Source organism: Halichoerus grypus, chromosome 1 (assembly GCF_964656455.1).
Source record: "Halichoerus grypus chromosome 1, mHalGry1.hap1.1, whole genome shotgun sequence".
Classification (NCBI taxonomy): domain Eukaryota; kingdom Metazoa; phylum Chordata; class Mammalia; order Carnivora; family Phocidae; genus Halichoerus; species Halichoerus grypus.
In genome coordinates this window covers 47,427,064-47,449,138 of record NC_135712.1, presented here as the reverse complement: position 1 = coordinate 47,449,138, position 22,075 = coordinate 47,427,064, and the positions used below count along the sequence as shown (strand labels likewise).

The 22,075-nt window shown below is 43.5% G+C and overlaps 1 protein-coding gene across 6 annotated transcripts; it reads right to left on the bottom strand.

Moving 5' to 3' along the window:
• Positions 1-3,996: 3,996 nt before the first annotated feature.
• On the bottom strand, positions 3,997-20,798 carry NIT2 (nitrilase family member 2). Of its 6 annotated transcripts, none has more exons than XM_036109707.2 (10): positions 20,695-20,798; positions 17,128-17,246; positions 16,387-16,507; positions 14,877-14,965; positions 11,486-11,579; positions 10,902-10,976; positions 9,711-9,789; positions 8,174-8,272; positions 6,047-6,102; positions 3,997-5,699 (listed from the first exon to the last, which is right to left on the bottom strand). In XM_036109707.2, exons 1-10 carry the CDS (start codon positions 20,720-20,722, stop codon positions 5,608-5,610), a joined length of 852 nt encoding a protein of 283 aa, XP_035965600.1. In that variant the 5' UTR covers positions 20,723-20,798; the 3' UTR covers positions 3,997-5,607. The 6 variants fall into 6 exon arrangements, with proteins under 6 accessions (XP_035965600.1, XP_077919538.1, XP_077919623.1 ...); XM_078063412.1 differs by having other exon boundaries at positions 3,997-5,498; XM_078063497.1 differs by lacking the exon at positions 6,047-6,102.
• Between the last annotated feature and the right edge of the window lie 1,277 nt (positions 20,799-22,075).

Sequence of the window (22,075 nt, the reverse complement as noted above, 5' to 3'; positions counted from 1 at the left end):
ACTACTTTAAGATTCTTACATGTCAACTGGCATAATACTTGAAGGTTGACTGTGACATTAAGAATATATACTATAAACCATAAAGCAAAAAGTAAAATAACACAATAAAAAATTATGATTTATAATCCAACAAAGGAGATAAAGTATACCACAGAACAGTACTTAATCCAAGAGAAAGAATAGGAAGAAAAAGGAAACAAAGAACAAATGGGATAAATACAAAATAAAAAGATGGTAGATTTAAATCCAGCCATATCAGTAATCACAGTGACCGTAAATGGCCTAAACACCCCAATTAAGAAATTGTCAAACTAGATAAAAATGCATGACCAAGCTATATGCTGCTTAACAGAAACCCACTTTAAACATGAAGACACATGGGGCACCTGGGTGGCTCAGCTGGTTAAGCATCCGACTCTTTATTTCAGCTCAGGTCATAATCTCAGGGTCATGGGATCAAGCCCCGCGTTGGGCTCTGTGCTGTGTGTGGAGCCTGCTTGAGATTCTCTCTCTCCCTCTCCCTCTGCCCCTCCCCCATCCCATTCGCTCTTTTTCTCTAAAATAAGTAACAAACCAACCATCCTGAAGACACAGAGAGGTTAAAATTAAAAGGAAAAATGGAAAAAGATAAATCATGTTAATACTAATCAAAAGAAAGACTGGCATTATTAAAATCAGACAAAGTCACTTTAGGGCAAAAAATAGACACTTGCTTCATAATGGAAAAAGGGTCTATTCAGCAAGATGATGTAACAGCCCTAAATATTGATGCACCTAATAAGAGAGCTTCAAAAAACATGAAGCAAAAACTGATAGAAGTATAATGATAAACAAATCCACAATTATAATCAGAGCTATCAACACCCCATTAATTGATCGAAAAATTAGAAAATCAATACAGATATAAAAGACTAAAAACATTATCACCCAATGTGACCTAATTGACATTTATAGAATACCTAAACAGCAAAATATACATTCTTTCCACCTGCACATGGAACATTTACTAAGATAGAGCATACTCTGGCCCATAAACAGTCTCAATAAATGTAATACGATTCAAATTATAAAAGTATGTTATTTGGCCACAGTGGAATCAATTTAGAAATCAGTAACAGAAAGATTTGGAAAATCTCCAAATATTTAGAAACTAAATAACATAACTCTTGGATCACAGAAGATGACAAAGAGAAGTTAGGATTTTAAATTGAATGACAATGAAAACACAATGTATCAAAGGTTGGGGATGCAATTAAAGCAATCCTGTGCCATTTATACCACTAAACGCCTATGCTGGAAAGAAGGAAAAGTCTCCAATCAAAGATATTCAGTACACACTTTAAGAAACTAGAATAAGAGCAAATGAAACACAAAGTAAGCAGAAGAAAATAAGCAGAAATCAACGAAATCAAATCTAAAAAAGAGATTTAAAAAAAAAACAATGGAATCAAAATATGGTTCTATGAAAAGTTCAATAAAATTGATAAACCTCCAACAAGAATAATCAAAATTAAGAGACAAGATGCAAATTACCACACAACTCTCTCAGACCACTGAAGAGAAGGAAATACTTTCCAGGTCATTTTTTTAAAATGTTCTAAAGATTTATTTATTTGAGAGAGAGTATGAGGGGAAGGGACAAAGGGAGAGGAAAAAGAGAGTCCCAAGCTTCTCCCTGCCACATGCAGAGGCCCATGTGCAGCCCGATCTCCTGACCCTGAGATCACAACCTGAGCCAAAACCAAGAGTCAGATGCCCAACTGACTGCGCTACCCAGGCGCCTCACTTTCCAAGTCATTTTAGGAGGCAGCAGATCCTGGTACCTAAACCAGAAAGAGGTATTACAAGAAAACTACAGACCAAACTCCCTTATGAACACAGATGCAAAAATTCAAATGTTAGCAAATCAAATCCAACAATAATTCATTATGGTCAAGTGAAGTTTATCCCAAGAATGAAAGGTTGGTTTTATAACTCCAAAATCAATCAATGTAATTCACAATATAAACAGCCTAAAGAAGAGAAAAAAGACATGTTTGTCTCAATAAAGACTGAAAAGGAATCTAAAAAAACCCAGCATCCTATCCTGATAAAAACTCTCACCAAACTAGGAATAAAAAGGAATTTCCCCAATGTAATAGAGGGCATCTATGAAAGGCTAAATTTTTTTCTCTAAGATCAGGACCAACACAACTTAAGTCCACTCACTACTTCTATTCAACACTGTTCTGGAACTTCTAGCCAATGCCACAGGCCAAAAATGAATGAATGAATGAATGAATGAAGAATGAATGAATGAATGAATGAACAAACAGGAACCAGACTGGAAAGGAAAAAGCGTATTTATTTTACAAAATGTCTTTATTTGCAGACATGATCATCTATGTAAAAAACCATATGGACTCTACCCCAAAAAAGCTGCTAGAGTAAGTGAGTTTAGTGAGGTTGCAAGATATAAGATCAAATACAGGAATAAATTTTATTTTTACTAGCAGTGAAAAATTGGAAATTAAAGTTTACAAAACAATACTACAGCATCAAAAAAATCTGTAGCCTCTACGGATAAATCTGACAAAAGATATGTATTACCTTTACAGAAGCAAACAAACATTGCTAAGAGAAATTAAAGGCCTAAATAACTGAGGACATATCTCACGTTCATGGGTTTGATATTAAGATGTCAATTTTCCACCAAACTGCTCTATAGATTCAATGCAATCCTAATCAAGATCCCAGCAGGCTTTTTTTCTATAGAAATTTACAACCTGATTCTGGAATTTATATGGAAATACAAAGGACTTAGAATAACCAAAACAATTTTGAAAAAAGCTGGAGGACTAATACCACCAGACTTTAATATTATAAAGCTACAATAATCAACACAGTAAATTACTGTGTAAAAATAGATGAATACATTGATGAAACAGAACACAGAGGTAGATCGAGATATATACAGCCAATTCATTTTTCATAAAGGTGCCAAGGCAATTCAATGGGAATAGGGTAAGCTTTTCAACAAATGTGCTGGAACAAACAGATAACCTTAGGCTAAAAAAAAAAAGAAGAAAAGAATCTTGACTCATTTTTTTTAAGATTTTATTTATTTTAGAAAGAGAGAGAGAGAGAGAGACAGCACCAGCGGGAGGTGCAGAGGGAGAGAATCTCAAGTAGACTCCATGCTGAGTGCGGAGCCTGACACGGAGCTCGATCCCAGGACCCTGAGATCATGACCTGAGCCGAAACCTAGAGTCAGATGCTCAACCAATGGTGCCACCCGGGTGCCCCGAAAAGCATCCTGACTCTTACCTCACACCATATATAGAAAATTGACCATTCAAAATGGATCCAAGACCTCAATATAGGAGCTAAAACTATAAAACTTCCAAAAGAAAACACAGGATAAAGTTAGTGACATCAGGTTTGGCAATTTCTTAAATACAACATAAAAAAGACAAACTTTTAAAAGAAGAAAAAGCAATTAACTGGCCTTCATGGTAATTAAAAACTGCTTTAAACAATACTTTTTAAAAAATGAAAAGACATTTTTTTTTTCTCAGACTTGGAGAATACATTTGCAAAACATAATATCTGACAGAGGATTTTTATCTTGAGTATAGAAAGAACTCTTACTAATCAATAGGAGGATAAACACCCAACAAAAATATGGGGAAAAGCTATGAACAGACATTTCACCAAAAGGGATACTCAGATAGCAAAGCACATGAAAAGATGCTCAGCATTATTAGTCATTAGGGAAATACAAAGCAAAAAAACCACAATGAAATAACCTTACACACACATTAAAATGGCTAAACTTAAACAGTCATCATACCAAATATTGGTGAGGACGTAGAGCAGCTGGGACACTGACAGACTGATGGTGATGAAGTAAAATGGCAGTCACTTTGGAGAACAGTTTGGCAGTGAAATACACATAGGACCCCACCATTCCACTCCTAGATAATTACTCAAGAAAAACGAACAACTTGTACAAAATGTTTTTAGCAGCTTTATTTCTAATAGCCAAAAACTGGAATGGAAACTCAAATGTCTATCAAATTATGGTATATCCATATAATGGTCTACCACTCAGCAATAAAAAAGAAATGAGTGACACACACAGGGATGAGTCTCCAAATAATCATGATGAGTGAAAGAAGACAAAAAAGTATACACATTAGGTATGATTCCACTTTTAGGTAATTACAGAAAATTCAAACTTATCTACAGTGACAAAGCTGATCAGTGACTGCCTGGGGATGAGAAGAGTAGCTAGAGGGCATTATACAAGAACACAAGAAAATTGCAGGGAGGCGGGAGGCGAGGGTTGTTCATTATCTTGATTAGAATGGTTTCATGGATGTATACATGTGTCCGATTTTACCAAACTGTATACTTAATTTTAAAATGTCATTTACCTTTTTCATTCTTGTATTCCTCTGAGTATACAATGCTGGTTTTCAAAGGTTAAATGACATGATGATGTCATCACTCTTATAGCTAATAAAATGTGTGCTCATGCATTCTTTTGTTTTAAAATTTTGTTTTATTTTCCAGGATGGTAAATATATATGTAAACAGTGGTGTGCTAGTGCGGGACCGCACCAGCTCACGAGTGCTAACTGCGCTTATTTCCAACTCTGTTTAGAGGTGTCATACTGACAGTCTGAGCCTTGGCCACAGTGAAAGTATTTACACCATGGAAACTGGCAAATGCTACTGCAAAATCAGGGTTTTGGGGACAGCTGGTTGTTAAACGTTTTACCAGCCCAACATATAACATACATAAAAATAAAGTTCATTGGAATTCTTAATTTTTAATGGTGCAAAAGGATTCTGAAAACCACTAGGCTAAAAATTTGCCTTTATCAAGCTAGAAAGTGTTACTAGGGAGAAAAACAAAAAGAAAAAGATTTTCAGACACTCACCCCTTCAAGAAAATCTTTTGCAGAGACTCATCTTTGGTTGCCTTGACCAAATGCCACCAGTCATTCTCCCATAGGACTCACTGTTGACACAGCCTTTCCCCTAAGACCAGGAGGGTCTGGGCTTGATTCATGAGCTCCTCCTTGAATCTGAAGAACCTCCAGGCTGCTAGGAAGGACTGGGGCTGCCATCTCCTCTAGCAAACACCAAGGGTCCATCACCTTGCTTCCCGTAGCTACTCACAGACTAAAAATGTAACTTTAACATCCTGCTCCAAAAAACTATAGCACCAGACCAAGTTTTCTACATAATGGGTTCCAACTCCAGCAATGAGATGAGAGGTGTGTGTGACACAAATGTATTTGTAGCAGGTGAATCAACCTAGATACCAAGGTCTGATACTTTTACCAACTACTATGAGGCAACTTAGTATGGGAGGTATATAGTCATCCCCTCTTCCTTCTGCTCTCAATGCCAGCCTGAGTCCTTTTTAACTATTTAATATGGTGTGAAAAATACCATGTGCTGATGCTCCATCATCTCATTAGAAAGTTCCCAGGAAGGGGAAAAAGCTGAAATTAAAAAAAAAAAAAAAAAGATCTCTTTAAAGAATTCAGCAGGGAATGGATTACACTGCAGAAACATATCCTCCTGTTTCGTGACATGTTAGAAACATAAACCTTAGGGCTTTTTCGCCTCCACTGCATAGAGGTCTGATCGCTTCTGGCTAAAAATGGGGATTTGCTGGCGTATTTCAGCCAACTTCTTCAGGTCTGCAAAAACAGGAAAGTGTACCATTACTAAGACGTAACTCCTCACTAACCAATGAGGATTTCTTCCACAAACAGTATAAAACCCACCAGAATCTCAGCAAGTAACTCAGTAATATCAGCCTTGTCCGGAGGCCCAGGTGGCCTGGCACCTTCCCTGGGGTCATTTCAAACCAAACCAAGAAAACTCAAGCTGAGAGACAGCCCCCGGGGCTTGGCCAGAGAACTAAGGATAAACGAGAAGGGGGCCCAAGGGAGCCCCTCCAGGGGACATTAGCTTCAGAGCTACGGAATCACCCCAGACCGATGGGGACACCACGGACCTAAGCTGTGCCAACGACAAACCTTACCTATGTCTGAACACACGACCGTCTCCTCGGTGCCGGCTTTGGCAAGGACCTCCCCCCTGAAAGAGATTCCGGAGGGAGGGAGTGGGTACTAACATCCCTGCTCTCCTCCCACCTCAGGGCCCCAGGGAAAGGCATCGGGAGACTGAAGACAGGAAGGGAGGGGCATACATTCCTGCTCCACCATTTAAGTAGCTGTGTGGCCTTGTGGCGAGTCATCTGCAAGCTCGTTCCCTAACCTATAAAGTGGAAACAAGAGCTCTGTGAGGACTGAGAAGATTATGCAGTAGGTTTCGTAAACTGCCAACTGCTAGGAAATGGTAGTTATTCCACGATTATAAACCTCCAGGAATAGAGCTCCCTGTAAAGATCGGGAAGCTCCGTCCTGTCACTTCATGAGTGCGATAGTAAGACCCTTTCCGGAGGGTGGGCTGGCTCTTTGCGCCTTCCAAGGCTGGGGACAGAGAGGCTGGGCCTGAACAGAGCCCAGCGCTGCCTGGGTCTCTGGTCTCATGCTTGTGGCCCCTGGTATCTTGTTATCGGGTTTCAGTTTTTTGAAGGAAAGAAGTGGTGGGGAAACCACACCCCAACGGGAGAGGAACCCCAGGCTTAGAAATAGCAACACTCCTCCTGCCTAAATCTGGGGAAAGGCTGATCTGGAAAACGTTCCAGTCCTGAGTTTCTTAGCCCAAAGCAGGACTTCAAAGACATCTATCGAAATGAAATTTCTCCAAAACACAAAATAATCTGACCCAACAAAAAATCTGACAAAGTAAATGGTTCCATTTCCCAGATGGCCACAGACAAATTCCTGGCACCAGTGAGCTACAAACATCATCATTAATGCCATTCAACCAAATTCTTTTTATTCTTTTCTATTTCCTCCCCATTTGCCCCGGCATTCAAAGATCTCTCTCTGGGGTAACCCCAGGCACCCATCCTGATGTCAATATAAGCCAGAAGGCCCCCCAAATCCTACAGACAGAATTTTGAAAAGGAACCAATAAAGATAAATCATGTACAACTACTTTGTCTCAGAAGCAGCCAGCTTGCTCAGTAACAAGGTTCATCGGGAGAACCAGCAGGGAGCAGAGCTGCCCAAGAGGCCAGGAAGCCTATCACCAACATCTGGACAGAGGAACTCGAACCAAGTTGGAGAAAATCTTCAAGCCAGTTAATCCTTCCAGCCTGCCAATGCCTCCCAAATCCTAATGTGCACGAGGCTCCCTGGTCATATCTTCCAAAGCCTTCCCCTATCACACACTTTAATCTTTGGGTCCTATAAAAACAGGAGAGAGAACTTCAGGGACCCACAGTGATCTATAACCCTTCTCAGCCTTGTTACTGGTCTATTTACCCTGAAATTATAGAAATACACATCAGTGTGTGTGTAATCATACAAATATGTGAGAAGTGGTATGGAATAAACCCAAGTTCTGAAGTCAAAAGTCCTGAATCTAAACACCAGCCCTAGCCACTTTGTCCCATGAACTTCAGTTCTGCCATCTATAAACGGAGCCCAATTTAGGAAAAGTCTCTGAGTTCACATGGAGACCACGTGTGCGAAAGTGCTACAAAAACCGCACAACTACAGCCCACGAGCTGCGTACGATAACAAATGACTGCGTGCTGGGTGGACTCTGGTGCCGGCCTCACTAGGACGAGGCTTGTCCCTGTCACAGAGGTCAAGGGCAGAGTTCCCCTTAATTGAACCCATCCTCCCCCATCCTCTATTCATTAGGCAGGGAGCAAAATCCTCGCCCTGTAACTAATTCCTGTTCTAGAACCAGTCACCCAGCTTAAATTTTAACCAAAAGCCAAGAGTCTGGGAGCCCTCTTTACTAAAATCATCAGTGTTGCCTGTTTCCCCCATGTGATCCAAGTCCGACTGACAACAAGAGCCACTCCGAAGAGGGCTAAGGCCAAACAGTCAGGACAGCAGGGCCACTTCTTTCTCACACGGTTTTCAAGTGGAAGGGTCTCTCGCGGACGAGGCACAGACCTGGCAGGCATGTGAGGATATGGGGGTTCGAGGGAGCGGCAGGGCTGGTGGGGAATCAGAAAACCCACCCACCCAAGTGCCGTCTCTCTCAAGCTCCTGGGGAGCCTGTCCCTGCTTAGCCAACTCACCAAGGACTCACAATAGTGCTGTGTCCCCAGGCAACATATGAGGCTTGATCATCCCGGGCAGGAGATGCCGTGGCCACATATACCTGATTATCAACAGCCCTGGTGTCAACAGACAAAAAAGAGAGAATTCATACATTATAGATTGGCAACATTTTTCTATTCCAAATGTATAGATCCTTCTTTTAAAAACTAGGACAGGGCAGGCTGGCTCAGACATGGAAGGAAACACCCAAAGCCATGGAACCCTCTCTTCAAAAAGTATCTCAATGCATAAACCAGTTCTCAACTGGGGGTGATTTTGCCCAGTGGGGACATTTGCCAATGTCCAAAGACACTGACTTTGACTTTTTGACTTTGGTGATAGGAGGCTGCTACTGGCACCTAGTAGATGGAGACCAGGGATGCTGCTAAACATCCTACCATGCACAGCACAGCCCCCACAGCAAAGAATGATCTAGTCCAAAACGTCAGCACCGCCACAGTTGACAGCCTGGCCCAAGCCAACCTGTTAACCTACAAAAGAGCAAGTCAGGGTGGCCAGAGAGAATGGACCAGCCTTGCTGGGGCCATACGCCTTGCAGGGCCGCATGGGACCTCCATGCCCCCAGTGGCCGAAGTCCCATCAGCTCAGATTAGATAAGAATTTCAGGTGGCAGCCTGCGTACATCAAGCCTCCTCCCCTGGGAGCTCTCCGGGCTCAATCAGCAGATCCATGCCAGGCCATTCCAATGTTTCTCAAGCTTTTCTGCTTTCTTCAAGACTGCATTCATTAATATACATGGTATCGGATGCCCCACCCCATCTTCCACCAAGCAACCAGCCAAACACCTCTGCTGCCTCCTCTGATAAAAATCACCATCATTTTTAGAGGTGAGAATAGTGGCTACATCTGGGCAAACAAGGACAGGGTTGGTGGAAGGAACAAAAGGGAGCATTCTAGAGATTGCAAGTGTTCCGTGTTGACCTTGGTGACAGGTGAATACATGTGCAGAAAACTCACTGACCTACAGACTTAAAATTGGTGTACTTCTCTTTAAGTATATTATACCTCAATTAACAGAACTGTAATGAAGAAAACCAGCATTTCTGACCACTATTTCATGGTTTCAGCACACTTTACACAGACACACACAGTCACACTCTTCTTCCCTTCCATGTTACATCCACCTCTGCCAGCTGCCCTTCACTGCTCGCTCCCCAACCTTAGGGGACTCAGGACACAGCTACTGTGACGTGCCGAAGACACTGTGCAATGCCTTGGACTACAGATTAGAAAAACAAGACCTTGTAACAAGTGTCTTGGCAGAGTATTCCAGGAAGAGCAGAATGGCGTAAAGGATTGGGGGGGATAAGCACCCCAATCTGCAGAGCACAGTCAACGGGCTGCTTCTTCTCTTCCGACTGCATCTGGATGGCAAAGCAGGCTGGGTCAGGGGCAGCATTCTGAGTCAGGAACGCTGGTACTTCCACCAAACTGGAAATCTTTTCACAAAGCAACACTGAGACACCTGAAGGTATGCCTGAGGGGCTTTCTTACCGGCCTCGCTGAAGCAACTCCCAGTGGGCTGGTCCAGTGGTCATATTAAAAGCTCCAGGATATACCAACAGCTGACAGCCTTGGGAGAGAAAGGCCAGAGAAGAGTGGGTCCAGGTTAACACCCCACCACACTAGCTCCCCATTTTGTTCTTTACCCAGTGGGGACCAAACTCGAACTTTCCCAAGCATGAAAAGATGTCAGCCAAGCCGGACACTGTCAGGAGTATTAAGTTATGGCTCTGAATTCCTTTAGAGACACACACATGCTACACATACATACAAGAACAGTGGTATTGATGACCAAAACCACGGTATGTGACTTCACTTAAAAAAAAAAAAATCATTCAAATTTCTCTCAGCACCATATGGTCAGCTCCGCACGGCCAAGGACCACATTCACTAATGCTTTTCAAGTGAAATGGGGGGCAGAGTAGGTGCTCTAATGCTTATTGAGAGAGCTCAACAGGGTCTGCCAACCCAGAGCCCATGCACATCCACCTTTTTTGCTGAGCAGGCCATCAAAATGTTTGCACCTACTCCACTTTGTTAAGTGAAAAGTCAAGTCTGGATCAGAGTAGTTTGGACTGTCTAGCAGGGATGCTCACATTTGTTGAGTACCATACGAAGAGCTAAGTTCTCCCTCCTTAATCTCCACACACTATGCCTATGAAAAACCTGAGATCCACAGAGCTCTAAAAATTAAATAATTTACTCAAAGTATCACGTCAATTAAGGAGGAGAGTTGGAAGCAGAACCCGGTTCTTCTGACTTGGCTCAGTGTTATTCTAGGCCAGTAGGACATTTCTTCTCTGGACCAAAAAGTCACAGACTATATTTCTACTGTACCCAACATCTAGGACTACTGAGTGTGAAATCCATGACAGACACCCTAGACCACATCCTTATTTTTAGTGGGCTCCATGTGACTCTTTCCAAACATGGTAGCAAGAAGGGCTCAAAGAATAGAGCAGATTTAGGAGCACGGTTCCTGCCTTAGCCGCATGGTGTGTTGAAATACAATCTCTGAAAAACCATATTGTCCATATACAGCAAAAGTCTGAGGAATCAGATGGCGTGGAGAGATTAAGACCTCTTCTCCAGTTTTTCTGCCTAAGGGCTCCCTCGACACACAAAGACCAAGCCAGAATCAAATCTCTAAGCACCTACACCAGAGTCGTGGTGCCGTCTCACCTCTCTGCGCGTAGATCTGTGCGAGCTCCGCAAAGCGCAGGTCGTAGCAAATGCCCAGGCCCACTCTGCAGTAAGCTGTTTTTCAAACAGAAAATGCACAAATGAAAAGTTAACCTTTTGCAACACGGTGCAGCAGAGTAAAGCCTCCATGTAAGATCTCAAAACACTGATGGCAATACATTAACCCGGGGCCATGGATGGAGAAGTATAAGCTTATTCCTGCTTGGATTTTCCCTCATAAAGACATCATTTATCTCAGATTAGAAATGAGAAATTCATTCTAACTGAATGCTTATTATCTGTGTGGGAGGTGTTCAATCACAGCCTAAGAGATAAACTCTGGAAGCAATCATGCTAATAGCATGCTGTGACCAAATGGTAGAGCAAAATCAGGTCAAACCCTTTGTTCTCTGTTCAGCCCACCCCTTCTAGATCTCTGACCATTCGCCACCCGTCTCACTTCTGGTGTTGCAGTCAGGGTATGTAAAGAAGTCGGGGAGGGACATACGAGGGGAAAAAAAAAGGGAACACCTGATCCTCTTCTACTGATACTACTAAAACAGGTGAACATGTCTGGTACTTACGAGTATCAAATGTGGAGAAACTATCACCAGGACTCAGCGTTTTAGATTCTTGAAATGTAATTTTCCCAGGAACATCGATGTCAAACAGATGGAGCTGCACCACAAGCAATGAATTTGGTTACCTCTTCTCCAGCAGGGTCACGGCAATCATAGCAAACATCTTTCCATGGCCGGAAACTGGGATGCTCTGAGATTAACTACACAAACAGCAACCCCCACACAACCCACCCCACAAGCTGACATCTTACCAAAGTGAGTTCTAATATGCAAAACGGGAAAATCATGCTGTAGGCTTTATGACACTTCTTTCCTAGGTGGTGTGCAAGCTGACTAAGTTTCTTTTGGGAAGCAATTAACATGTTATTCTTTTATTCAGTATAAATGCTAAGTGAAGTCTTCACAGACTCATAATCAACCTGACAAACTGGCAGGAGAGGTGGAGAGCGGGAGAGCAATTAAAAATAGGTAAAATTTTCCAAACTAAATGCAGCAATATATAAAAAGAGTAACACATCATTTCGAAATTGGATTTATTCAAGGAAAGCAAACAGAAGCAAACTGGATTTATTCAAGGAAATCAATCAATGTAATTTACCACACTAACAAAATAAAGGAGAAAAGTCATATGATCATCTTAAGAGGTGCATGGTGAGCATCTGGTAAACTTCTACATTCATTCTTATTTTAAAAACAAAAGAAAAAAACTCTTCTAAGAAGGGAACTCCCTTAATTTGATAGAGTATCTGAAAAAAGAAAAAAAGGAAGGAACATCATACTTAATGGTGAAATAGTAAAAGCTTTTTCATACTGAGATCAGGAATAAGACAAGGTGAATTTCCTGTTTACACCTTTTAGTTGGAAGCAGGATCCCAGTTGTTGCTAGGAGTGGTGATAAAAATCACCTATAACCATACAGGCCCGAGGAACCAGAGGACAGAGTTTCACAGCAGCTGGAAAAGTGAGGGAGAAATCCTGAAAAGGAGGAAGCCCAAGAGGAAGAGCCCTAAGTTCTACATATGAAAATCTGTCCAAATCTCTTGCCAAGTACTGAATTAAAGATGTGTAGGGTGGACTCCAGGCAGCCCAGCTAAAGCTAAACGACTTAGAACAGAGCAGCTGAAGTTGCTGCCCACTCCCAAAGGAAAAAGAGTATGGTGTTTGAGTACAACCAAGTTAACTACTTACTAAAACAAAAAAATACAACATTTTTCAGAGTAATAGAAGCTAGAATTTCAACAACATATAATCCAATATGTAATTCAAAATTACTTGACAAAGAAACAAGAAAATGTTACCCAACTTTAAAGAAAAGGCAATCAGGGGCACCTGGGTGGCTCAGTCATTAAGCGTCTGCCTTCGGCTCAGGTCATGATCCCAGGGTCCTGGGATCAAGCCCCACATCAGGCTCCCCGCTCAGCGGGAAGCCTCCTTCTCCCTCTCCCTCTGCTGCTCCCCCTGCTTGTGCTCTCTCTCCCTCTCTCTCTCTCTGTCAAATAAATAAAATTTTAAAAAAAATAAAAAATAAAAAAATAAAGAAAGAAAAGGCAATCAATGAAGGAGACCCCAACTAGACCAGATGTAATAATTACCACAAAGTAGCTATTGAAACTAAGCTCAAAGGTCTAAAGAAAAATACACTCTCAATGAATAGACATACAGGAAATACCAGTAGAAAAATAAAAGTTTATGTGAAATTTTAAAAGATTTCACTGGATTGGCATACGGGAGACTGGGGCTTACAGAAAAAAGATTCTGTGAACTTAAAACCAGATCAATGTGAAGTGTCCACACTGAAGAAGACTGAAGAAGAGAAAACAGGTGGGAAAAACAAAAAAGCAGAGTCTTGGTGACCCGGTTTGGTGGAGCAGCATCAGAATTGAAGTCCAGTAAGAAGAGAACGGGACAGAGAAATATTTATCAAAATAATGCCCCCGATATAATGAAAGAGTTAAATTTACAGATTAGAGAAGCACAGAGCAGGACAAATATAAAGGAAACCGTATCTAGGCAGGCACATCAGAGTCAAAACACTGAGAACTAAGGATTATGAAAAAAATTCTGAAGGCAGACAGAAAAAAACATGAATTACATACAGGAGAACAATACAAATCACCACTGACTTTTTATCAGAAAAAATTTTAAAAGAGGCTAGAAGATACCTGAAAAACATCGCTCAAATTTCTAGGAGACAGAAGAAAATGGTCAACCCAGAATTCTATTCCAGCAAAAGTATCTTTCAAGAATGAAGACAAAATAAAGATATATTCATAAACAAAAACTAAGAGAATTCCTACCTGGCACATCCTCACTAGAAAAATTCTAAAGAAGGTCTTTCTGTTTGAAGGCAAAGATACCAGATAGAACTATGCTCTTTAGAAAGAAAAATACCAAAAAGGTAAACATTTCAGTAAACAAAATATTTTTATCTTTCTTTAAAATACACATAATTACTTAAAAACTTAGTGTTTTGTGGGATTTATATGTAGATGCAACATGTATGTCAACTATAACAGAAAATGGGGTGGGGAAGGAAATGATACAATTGGGAAGCTCTTAAATTTCATATGAAGCAGTATAATATTAATTCTAAGGAGACTGCAAAAAGATAGGGTGCATGTTGTAATCCCTAGGGCAACACTTAAAAAAAACCAAAGATGTATATAGCTAAAAGCCAATAGAAAAATTAAGATGAAAAAAAAAAATTAAAATGGAATTCTAAAAAATACTCAACTAAGCCAAAAGAATGCAGGAAAGAGGAACAAAGGGAAAAAAACAGTAAAATGTCTAATGCCTAAATCCAACCATACCAATAATTACATTAAATATAAGTGGAGTAAGCACTCCAGTTAAAAGGCAGAGGTTGTCAGAATGAAGACAATAACAAGACCCAACTGCAGGCTATAGGAGAATCATTTTAAATATAAAGACACATACAGGTTGAAAATAGGGAATTAGAAAAAGATGTATATACAACACTAAGTATTAGAAGCCTAGAGTGGCCATAGCAATATCAGAGAAAAAATAAACTTCAAGACAAAGAGTATTAAGAGAAAAAAAAAATGGATTTCATAATGCCAAAACGATCAATTTACCAGGAATATTTAACAATTCTCAATATGTAGGCATTTACTATAGCAAAAATGTCAACTCTCCCCAAAGTGACCTCTCTATATTCAATGCAATTCTAATCAAAATTCCTGTAGATTTTTCCTTTGCTGAAATTGACAGGCTAAGTCTAAAATTTATATCAAAATGTCAACAGCCAAGATCCGACAAGTTGACTGTACCAATTCATCTAACGCCCCATGTGTGTACAATATGATGAGAGAGACTACGGAACGTTACAGCAAATTCTCAAGAGGTAATGAGACTTGCGACATTCCCTGCTTACCTTTCTGTACTTTACCAGTAAAGTGCCATCAGGCCCAAACACGGCACAGGTGTTATATAATTTCCCAGCATCCTCTTCAGGAATGGAACCTTTCATTGAGAGGAGAAACACACAGGCAAAGAAAATATTCTGAATAAAGCATTCTTTTATGATCACTGGACAAACACTTGATAAACTGTCACTTGGGTCCAGGAATAAAGTATACTATCTTCTAAGGGTTATTAATGGTTCTTTTTGTCTTCTTGAGGATGATCTTTCAGAGATAAACTTCAGAGTATAGATGAAATATAATTAAGTCAGATGCCAAAGACAGGTCTCAAAAATAACCAAACTGTCTGTGAATTCGGCTTTGATCTTGAGCTCCACTTAATCTATAACACTAGAGCAACATGGAGGATTCACTGTTGCTCAACTTAAATTCACCAGGTCCTGCAACATAACTGTATCCAAAAAGGCCTCCAGATGGGAATGTAAGCCAGTCCTGACACCACTGAATGTAGTTCCTGCATTTCTCTCTTTTCTTGCTTTGTCTTTTCTTCACCTCTCATTCATTTCTAATTCTTAATATAACAGAATAATTTTGCTATATTAAACAGTTTTACTGTATTTTTTCTTTAAGCAAATAGAGCATTTTAAAATGCATTTCAAGGGGCACCTGGGTGGCTCAGTCGGTTAAGCGTCTGCCTTCGGCTCAGGTCATGATCCCGGAGTCCCAGGATCAAGCCCCGCAATGGGCTCCCTGCTCAGCAGAGAGTCTGCTTCTCCCTCTGCCCTTCACCCCGCTTATACGCTCACTCTCGCTCGCTCTCAAATAAATTCTTTTAAAAAAATTTTAAAAAATCTTAAATGCATTTCAAAATCACACTTATTTCAAAACCACGTTTATAAATCTACCTTGATGTATATGGCCTCTTTGTGAAAAAACAAATTTCTTAATGTTGTATTAGTATAATGAAAGACACTCCAGTGCAGTTTTTCTTTCCACATTTCCACCTGCCTCTGTATTCCCATTGCTTCTCCAGGGAAAATCAGTTTGGTGTGTCCTTATACAATATTTACCATGTGCTACATATATAAAGACATAAAAAAAATACATAACCTTTTGTGTGAGGCATTAATCTGAATGGGAGTACCTGTTCATGTCGTATTGTACTTGCTTCTTCCATGTAACAGTGTGTCTTGAACATTTTTCCACATTATTACATAACATCCACCTCATTCTTTTTTTGTTGTTTAAAGATTTATTTATTTATTTATTTGAGAGACAGCGAGTGAGTGAGCACAGAGGGAGAAGGAGAATCAGGCTCCCGCTGAGCAGAGAGCCCGATGAAGGGGCTCCATCCCTTGACCCCGAGATCATGACCTAATCGGAAGGTGCCACCCAGGTGCCCTCACCACATTCTTTTCAACGCCTAATGTACATGGTTTGTATTCCATGGTTTAAATGTAACAGGAAGTATTCAGATGTTTTTAATGTTTAGGCCACTACACCTTGAGGGCAGGACGTTACCTCCAATGAGATATACGCCGCACTCCTTTGCTACTTCAGAAAGCTTCTGTGTGGATTCACCAGGAATTTTCTCAGCATATTCAGGAAAATATTTCGTGCCATATGGAGAATTAAAGCATTCCTAGAATAATGTTGGCAGAGAAAAAGGGAAAAAAACCCACGAAAATATCCAACCCATTTTACAGTTCTGCTTTAAGAAGGCACAGCTGCCTCTCGTAAGCTCTGCTCGCGAAGGGGTAAAACACAGCTGGTAAGGAAAACAACAGCACCCAGAGCCAGAGAGCCTGTGGCCACAAGCGAACACCTGGGCTGGCTCAGGTGGGGCGAGGCGACTCACGTCCTGTGTGCTCTCTCAGACCCTTGTCAACCTGGCAGATCGGCCTCTTCCTCACTGTCTGCAGGCGGACTATGAGCTCCCACCCTTGGGCACCCAGGCCCCGCTACAACTCGGCTTAAGCACAGGGCTGTGGGTGTTAGAATGAATCCACGGGCTCAAAATTATATCCTTAACTATGGAAAGCAATAAGCCTGTGCTTGAAAAAAATACAGAAGCTTCAAAAGCCACAGAAGATGTTTCCTCATCTGTAAAATGAGCGGTTTCTAAGCTCCCTTCCAGCACTATCATGCTGATCCCGCGAAATCTCCCATTCCCCAGAACACGCTGGACCCCTGGATGCTGGCAGTATTCTAGTCAGTCAAGAGCTCCCAGAAAGAGGTGACCCTCTCCGCCTCCATACTTACTGGCAGAGAAACGATTTGGGCTCCTTGTGTTGCTGCCTCCCGGATGAGGCCACAGGCTCGAGTGACGTTGTCTGATTTGATGGAAGAAACCTGAAGCTGGATGAGGGCCAAGCGGAAAGCTGAGGACGAAGAGAAGAGAAAACTGTCAGAAGATCTGACTGCTGAATCAGAGCAATTCTCAACCGGAGGGCAATTCCGACCCCCAGGGACATGTGACAACGGAGACATTTGGATGGGCACAACTGTTGGGGTGCTACTAGCATCTAATGGGCAGAAGTCACGGACGTTGCTCAGCATGCCAGAGGCCACAGGACAGTCCCTCACAATAAAGAACGATCCAACCCGAAATGTGACTGATGCCGAGGCTGAGAAACCCTGGAAGAGAACGCCACCCCGGGTCACGCTCCCACCGGCACGAGAGCCTCAGTGGGGTGGGCAGGGCCAGCTTCTTACATAGTAATGAGACTGCGGCTTGAAAGAAGGAGACTGAGTTTGAACATGGAATTATCCCTTACTGTTTGATCTTGGGACTCAACCTACCCCTGACCTGGGTACTGAGCACATCTCAGTGCAGGTGAAATCCCTCGGAAATCACCCACTCCCCGTGAAGTGGGGCAGCGGGCCCGTGGGAAGGGGAGACACCTGTCTCTGCTCCCCCCCCAACCAGCTGGGACCTGGTGTCCCGGGCCCAGCTGCTGGCGGGGGTGGGGGGGTGGCAGCCGATGAGCTGCACCGGTGCTTATCCCGGGGCAGGGCCACCGGGCACCTGTGAGATTTTGCACTCACCCCATGAATATTCCCGTGCCCCAAAGAGCACAACAGTAAGTAGCAAATAAAAAACGCCACGAGTGGTTGAGAGAGAGACTGTGGAAGGAAAAACTAGCAGTGCTTCTTCCTGCTACCTGGGTAAGAGGCTCCACGTTTTCATCAGAGACTGAGTCCCACCGATTATGTGGCCAACAAGAAATGTCAGCCAAGGAGGTCAGGGGCTCTTCCAGGCTTATTCCCGCCTTGAGGTAATAGCTACACCCCACATGTGCTTCTCCTATATTCTTTAGAGTTCTCTTGTAGCTCTTAATCACCTACTGGTTAATCATCATACAAAATTTTCACTGTTCAAGTGACTGGTGTGGTTTCTGTGTCCTGTCTGGACCCTAACCGATGCACTTTTCACTCATGGTGTGATGGAAGGGGACATTAAAGGATCCAAAGCACGTGGTAACCCATGAAGCTCTGCAAAACTTCAGGAATTATCAGTAATGGCCTTCCCTAGCTTCCCTACCCCACCTCTGCTCTAGAAATCTGAAAAGCTCTAGAACCTGAAAACCATTAGAGAGTTCTCCCCCTGGGTGTCGCCTACAATGGTGCAAATGTCCCCAGAAGAAGCAACACTGACAGACCCTTACCTGTGAAGGCCTCTCTGGCTAAGTGGTAACCCTAAAAGTAGGAAAACTCAGATGTTCCACTCCTTGGTTTATCCTAAATATAGTGAGAAGAGCTCAATTTAACCCTGAATGCCGCCTGAGTAGTTTCAGAATCTGAGTGAAAATGAAGGAAACGAAAACAGGAAAAACCAAAGCTGGGATTACTTGGGAGCAAACAGATACCTTTAGGTGTCACCAGACCATCCTACAGACCCACTGAAAGTCACCACTGTAACTGTCAGAAGCTGGGCTTTGTCTCTGCTTCTGAGGGATTAAAAGATGCAATTCACCACGGCTCTGCTGACCGTTTCCCCTCTCCCTCATCCTACCCAGAAAGGCAGCTGTCCTGATCCAGGCTGGGGACTGCCTGACATTCTGCAAATCACCCCCTCCTCTGAGGGGCTGACGCAGGGAAAGGCCACCAGTGAGGGGTTTCTTGATGCTGAAAACTAGTCACTTCATCGCCTCAGCTGTAAAATGAAAATACAATCACTTTTAAGGTCCTTGCCTGCTCTAATATTTATCAGAATCTAAAAATGGAAGACTGACCAAAGGAAAAAAAAAGGATAAAAAATATCTAAAGTGAAGAGACCAACTTGGGAAAAAGCGTAAGGAATGTGTCAGGCCCTTTACGCACACGAGCATCTGAGGCGTCCTTAACACTATTCGGTAGATGAGGAAACAAGGGGATTGCAGGGGGGAAGCTGCACAGGATCAGTGAACAAGTCAGTGGCAAATCCGAGCCAAAATCTAGACCTGTAAAGCAGGATGGGAACTTCATTTGTTCGTTTTTGGGTGGGTTGCGGGGAGGTCATGTAATTTGAAAACGTTCCTCACACAAATCAGACACCACCCTCAACCCCACCAGGAACCACAGCTCTCAAGTCCACCAGCCTCTGTCATGCCCTGCGTCTTCAAAGATACCGGCCACACGCAGAGGGAGGGGTGTACAAGGACTTCCATACCCCGGTCCTGAACATTGCTTCAGCCCCCGACTTGCACTGAGCTCTGGCAGGTTAAGATGAAAAACAGCACTTCCACAAACCTTACCATCTAGTGGGAGCCTCCCAAGACTCAGCAGGGGCAGTTTATGCCCATTTTACAGGTCAGGAAACTGAGGTTCAGAGAGATTAAATGACTTGTTGACATGGGCTGAGGCAAAACTGTAACGATCCAGGTCCAGACTATGAGTCCAGAGCACTCCAAAGCCTCCTGTAAAATAATCTGGCAAAGGCCTGGAGTCAGAGATCGCTAGAAACGTGCCCCTGGGGCCGATCCAGGACAGGGATGTGTAAGGAACATGTAATACCTAACCTGAAAGCTCAATGTCCAGATGCAGAAACAGTTTGTCCAGTTTTCTTGTCCAGAAGAGAGCATTCCCCACTGGGTGTGGGGGGTGGGGTGGTGCAACATGGGGCGAGTTAACCAGTCCTCTGACCACCCAGCCCAAATGAAAGAAAACAAATGCTTCATTTTCACGTGACAGGGTTCCAACCACAAATAATTAGGGTTGATGCCTTTGCAAAACCCAAGTCCAAAAATCAATCTGTGAAGAGAGTGAAAGCGACCCCACTGGACAGTAGCGCTAATGCAAAACCTAAGAGCCTCCAAGAATCCCACAAGACAGAGGTTCCCACACTAGCAGAAGTATCATAATCACTGAAAGGCTTTACTGAAAGTGCAGTCTTCGAGTTGGGGCAGGGAAAAAGGGGGTGCGGAACTTGGATTTTAAGTGATCACCCGTCTACCCGCCTCTTCCCGCGCAGGTGAACTTGCAGGGGGCGGCCCCCGAATGCACCTAGAAGCACCGGGTGGGACGCAGGAGCCCAGCGAGGAGCAAGGCGCGGGTCCTTCTGGCCGGGAGGCCCCGCGCTCCCGCGGCCGCGCCGGCCCTCCCGGAAGCCTGGAATCCCCGGGAGGGCGCAGGGCCGCGCTCCGCCGCCAAGACGCGCTCCGCCGCCAAGACGCGCTCCGCCGCCAAGACGCCCGAGGCCCCAGTCCCGCGAACGCCGGGCCGGGGAAGGCCTGGGGCGCGGCGGGGACACGGAGCGGAGGCGAGGGGCTGAGCCGGGAGACCCGCCGCCGGCTCCGCAACCTAGGCCTCCCGGTCCTATGCCTGAGTTCGGGCCGCCGCGCTACTTACTGGCCATTGCTCTCCCAGGTAGCACCATCGGTGGCGCGGCCCCAGCGGAGGTCTCTGGACGGAGAGCGGCGACACGGCGCGGGGCGGGGCAGAGCCGCGCGCAGGAGGGGGCGGGGCCTGGGTTCCGCCCACACCCCGCCTCCCGGCTCCGCCCAGAGCGTGTCTTCTTTCCTGCTCTCCTCAAACACCTGTTAGTCTTCGCTGTTTGCACTAGGATGAACCAAGGAGAAACGACGAATAACAACACAATCCAGAAAAAGTAATGCCTCAAAAGGCAAAGGGACCAAGGTGGGCGACCTAAATTGGGGTGGTGTTTAACAATCGGCCTCTCCGATTCTTGGCAAAAGGACTGAACCCCTTGCTGGTCAGATCACCTCAGGCCGGGAATAATACCGTATTTGCTGATTGCCTTGGGCTACTTGAACAAGTCGCTGTGACGGGGATGGAATTACCTAGGTTGGTTTAATCACTCAAGACATCAGTGGGCTCTGACCGCAAGGCTGCTGCGTCATGGGGGAGGGGAAAAGAGAAACAGTTCAAACACAGGATCCTCAAAAGTTCAGTCCACTTGAAGCGGGAAAGCTAGGTTTCTCTTTGTCTCACGGAGTCGGAGAATGAATGAATCTCGCGGACAAAGGAGAGTGAGTAAAGCGATAGAAGTGTATTAAGCAAGGATACAGGAAGGAAGCTTTTAGGAGTGAGAGGGGTCCCGACAGGGTTGCCAACGAGGGCCTCCACTGACAGTCTTTTATTTAGAACTGACCAGGCAGCTTGTGGCCTTATCATTCTTGTGATGTCTTGGCTTGAGTAAGGGACTAGCGATAACATTTTTAATGGCTTCTTTGTTAGGGTCTGGTTATTCTTTGTTGGTCACAGGTGACTATTATAAAAAAGACACTCCCCCCACACGCCTAGGGCAGGGTGGTCTGGTTTGTTCCCTTATCTCTGGTTTCCTTACACCTCAGCGTTTTTGGGATTTCTGTGAGCCTGATCCCATAGCCCCATACCTATCTCTCCCTACCTAGCTGCGCCTGTCCCTTACTCACTCTTACTGAAATACCCTAATATTGTTAGGACTTTTGCATTTATATTTATTAGGATTGCTTTTTGATTTTTTAAAAAGATTTTATGTTATTTGAGAGAGTGAGTGTGGGGGCTGGGGGTGGGGCAGAGGGATAGGGAGAAGCAGACTCCTTGCAGAGCAAGATTCCTGAGATCATGACCTGAGCCAAAGGCAGACGCTTAACAGACTGAGCCACCCACTTGCCCCGGATTGCTTTTTGATTTTTGTGTTTCATGTGTTTGTGTGGTTTTTTTTTTTTTTCAGGTTTGGGGATCAAAAATCATAAAATGAATAAAAGCTTGCTATCCTTTTTTTTTT

Excerpts from the sequence above, each read along its gene's own strand:
- NIT2 (XM_078063347.1), bottom strand. The coding sequence starts at position 20,722 with ATGGTGCTACCTGGGAGAGCAATGGCCA. Across the intron at positions 17,247-20,694 it reads ACCTGGGAGAGCAATGGCCA|CTTTCCGCTTGGCCCTCATC; the intron begins GTAAGTAGCGCG and ends CTTCGTCCTCAG. Across the intron at positions 9,790-10,901 it reads ACAGATCTACGCGCAGAGAG|GCTGTCAGCTGTTGGTATAT; the intron begins GTGAGACGGCAC and ends TTCTCTCCCAAG.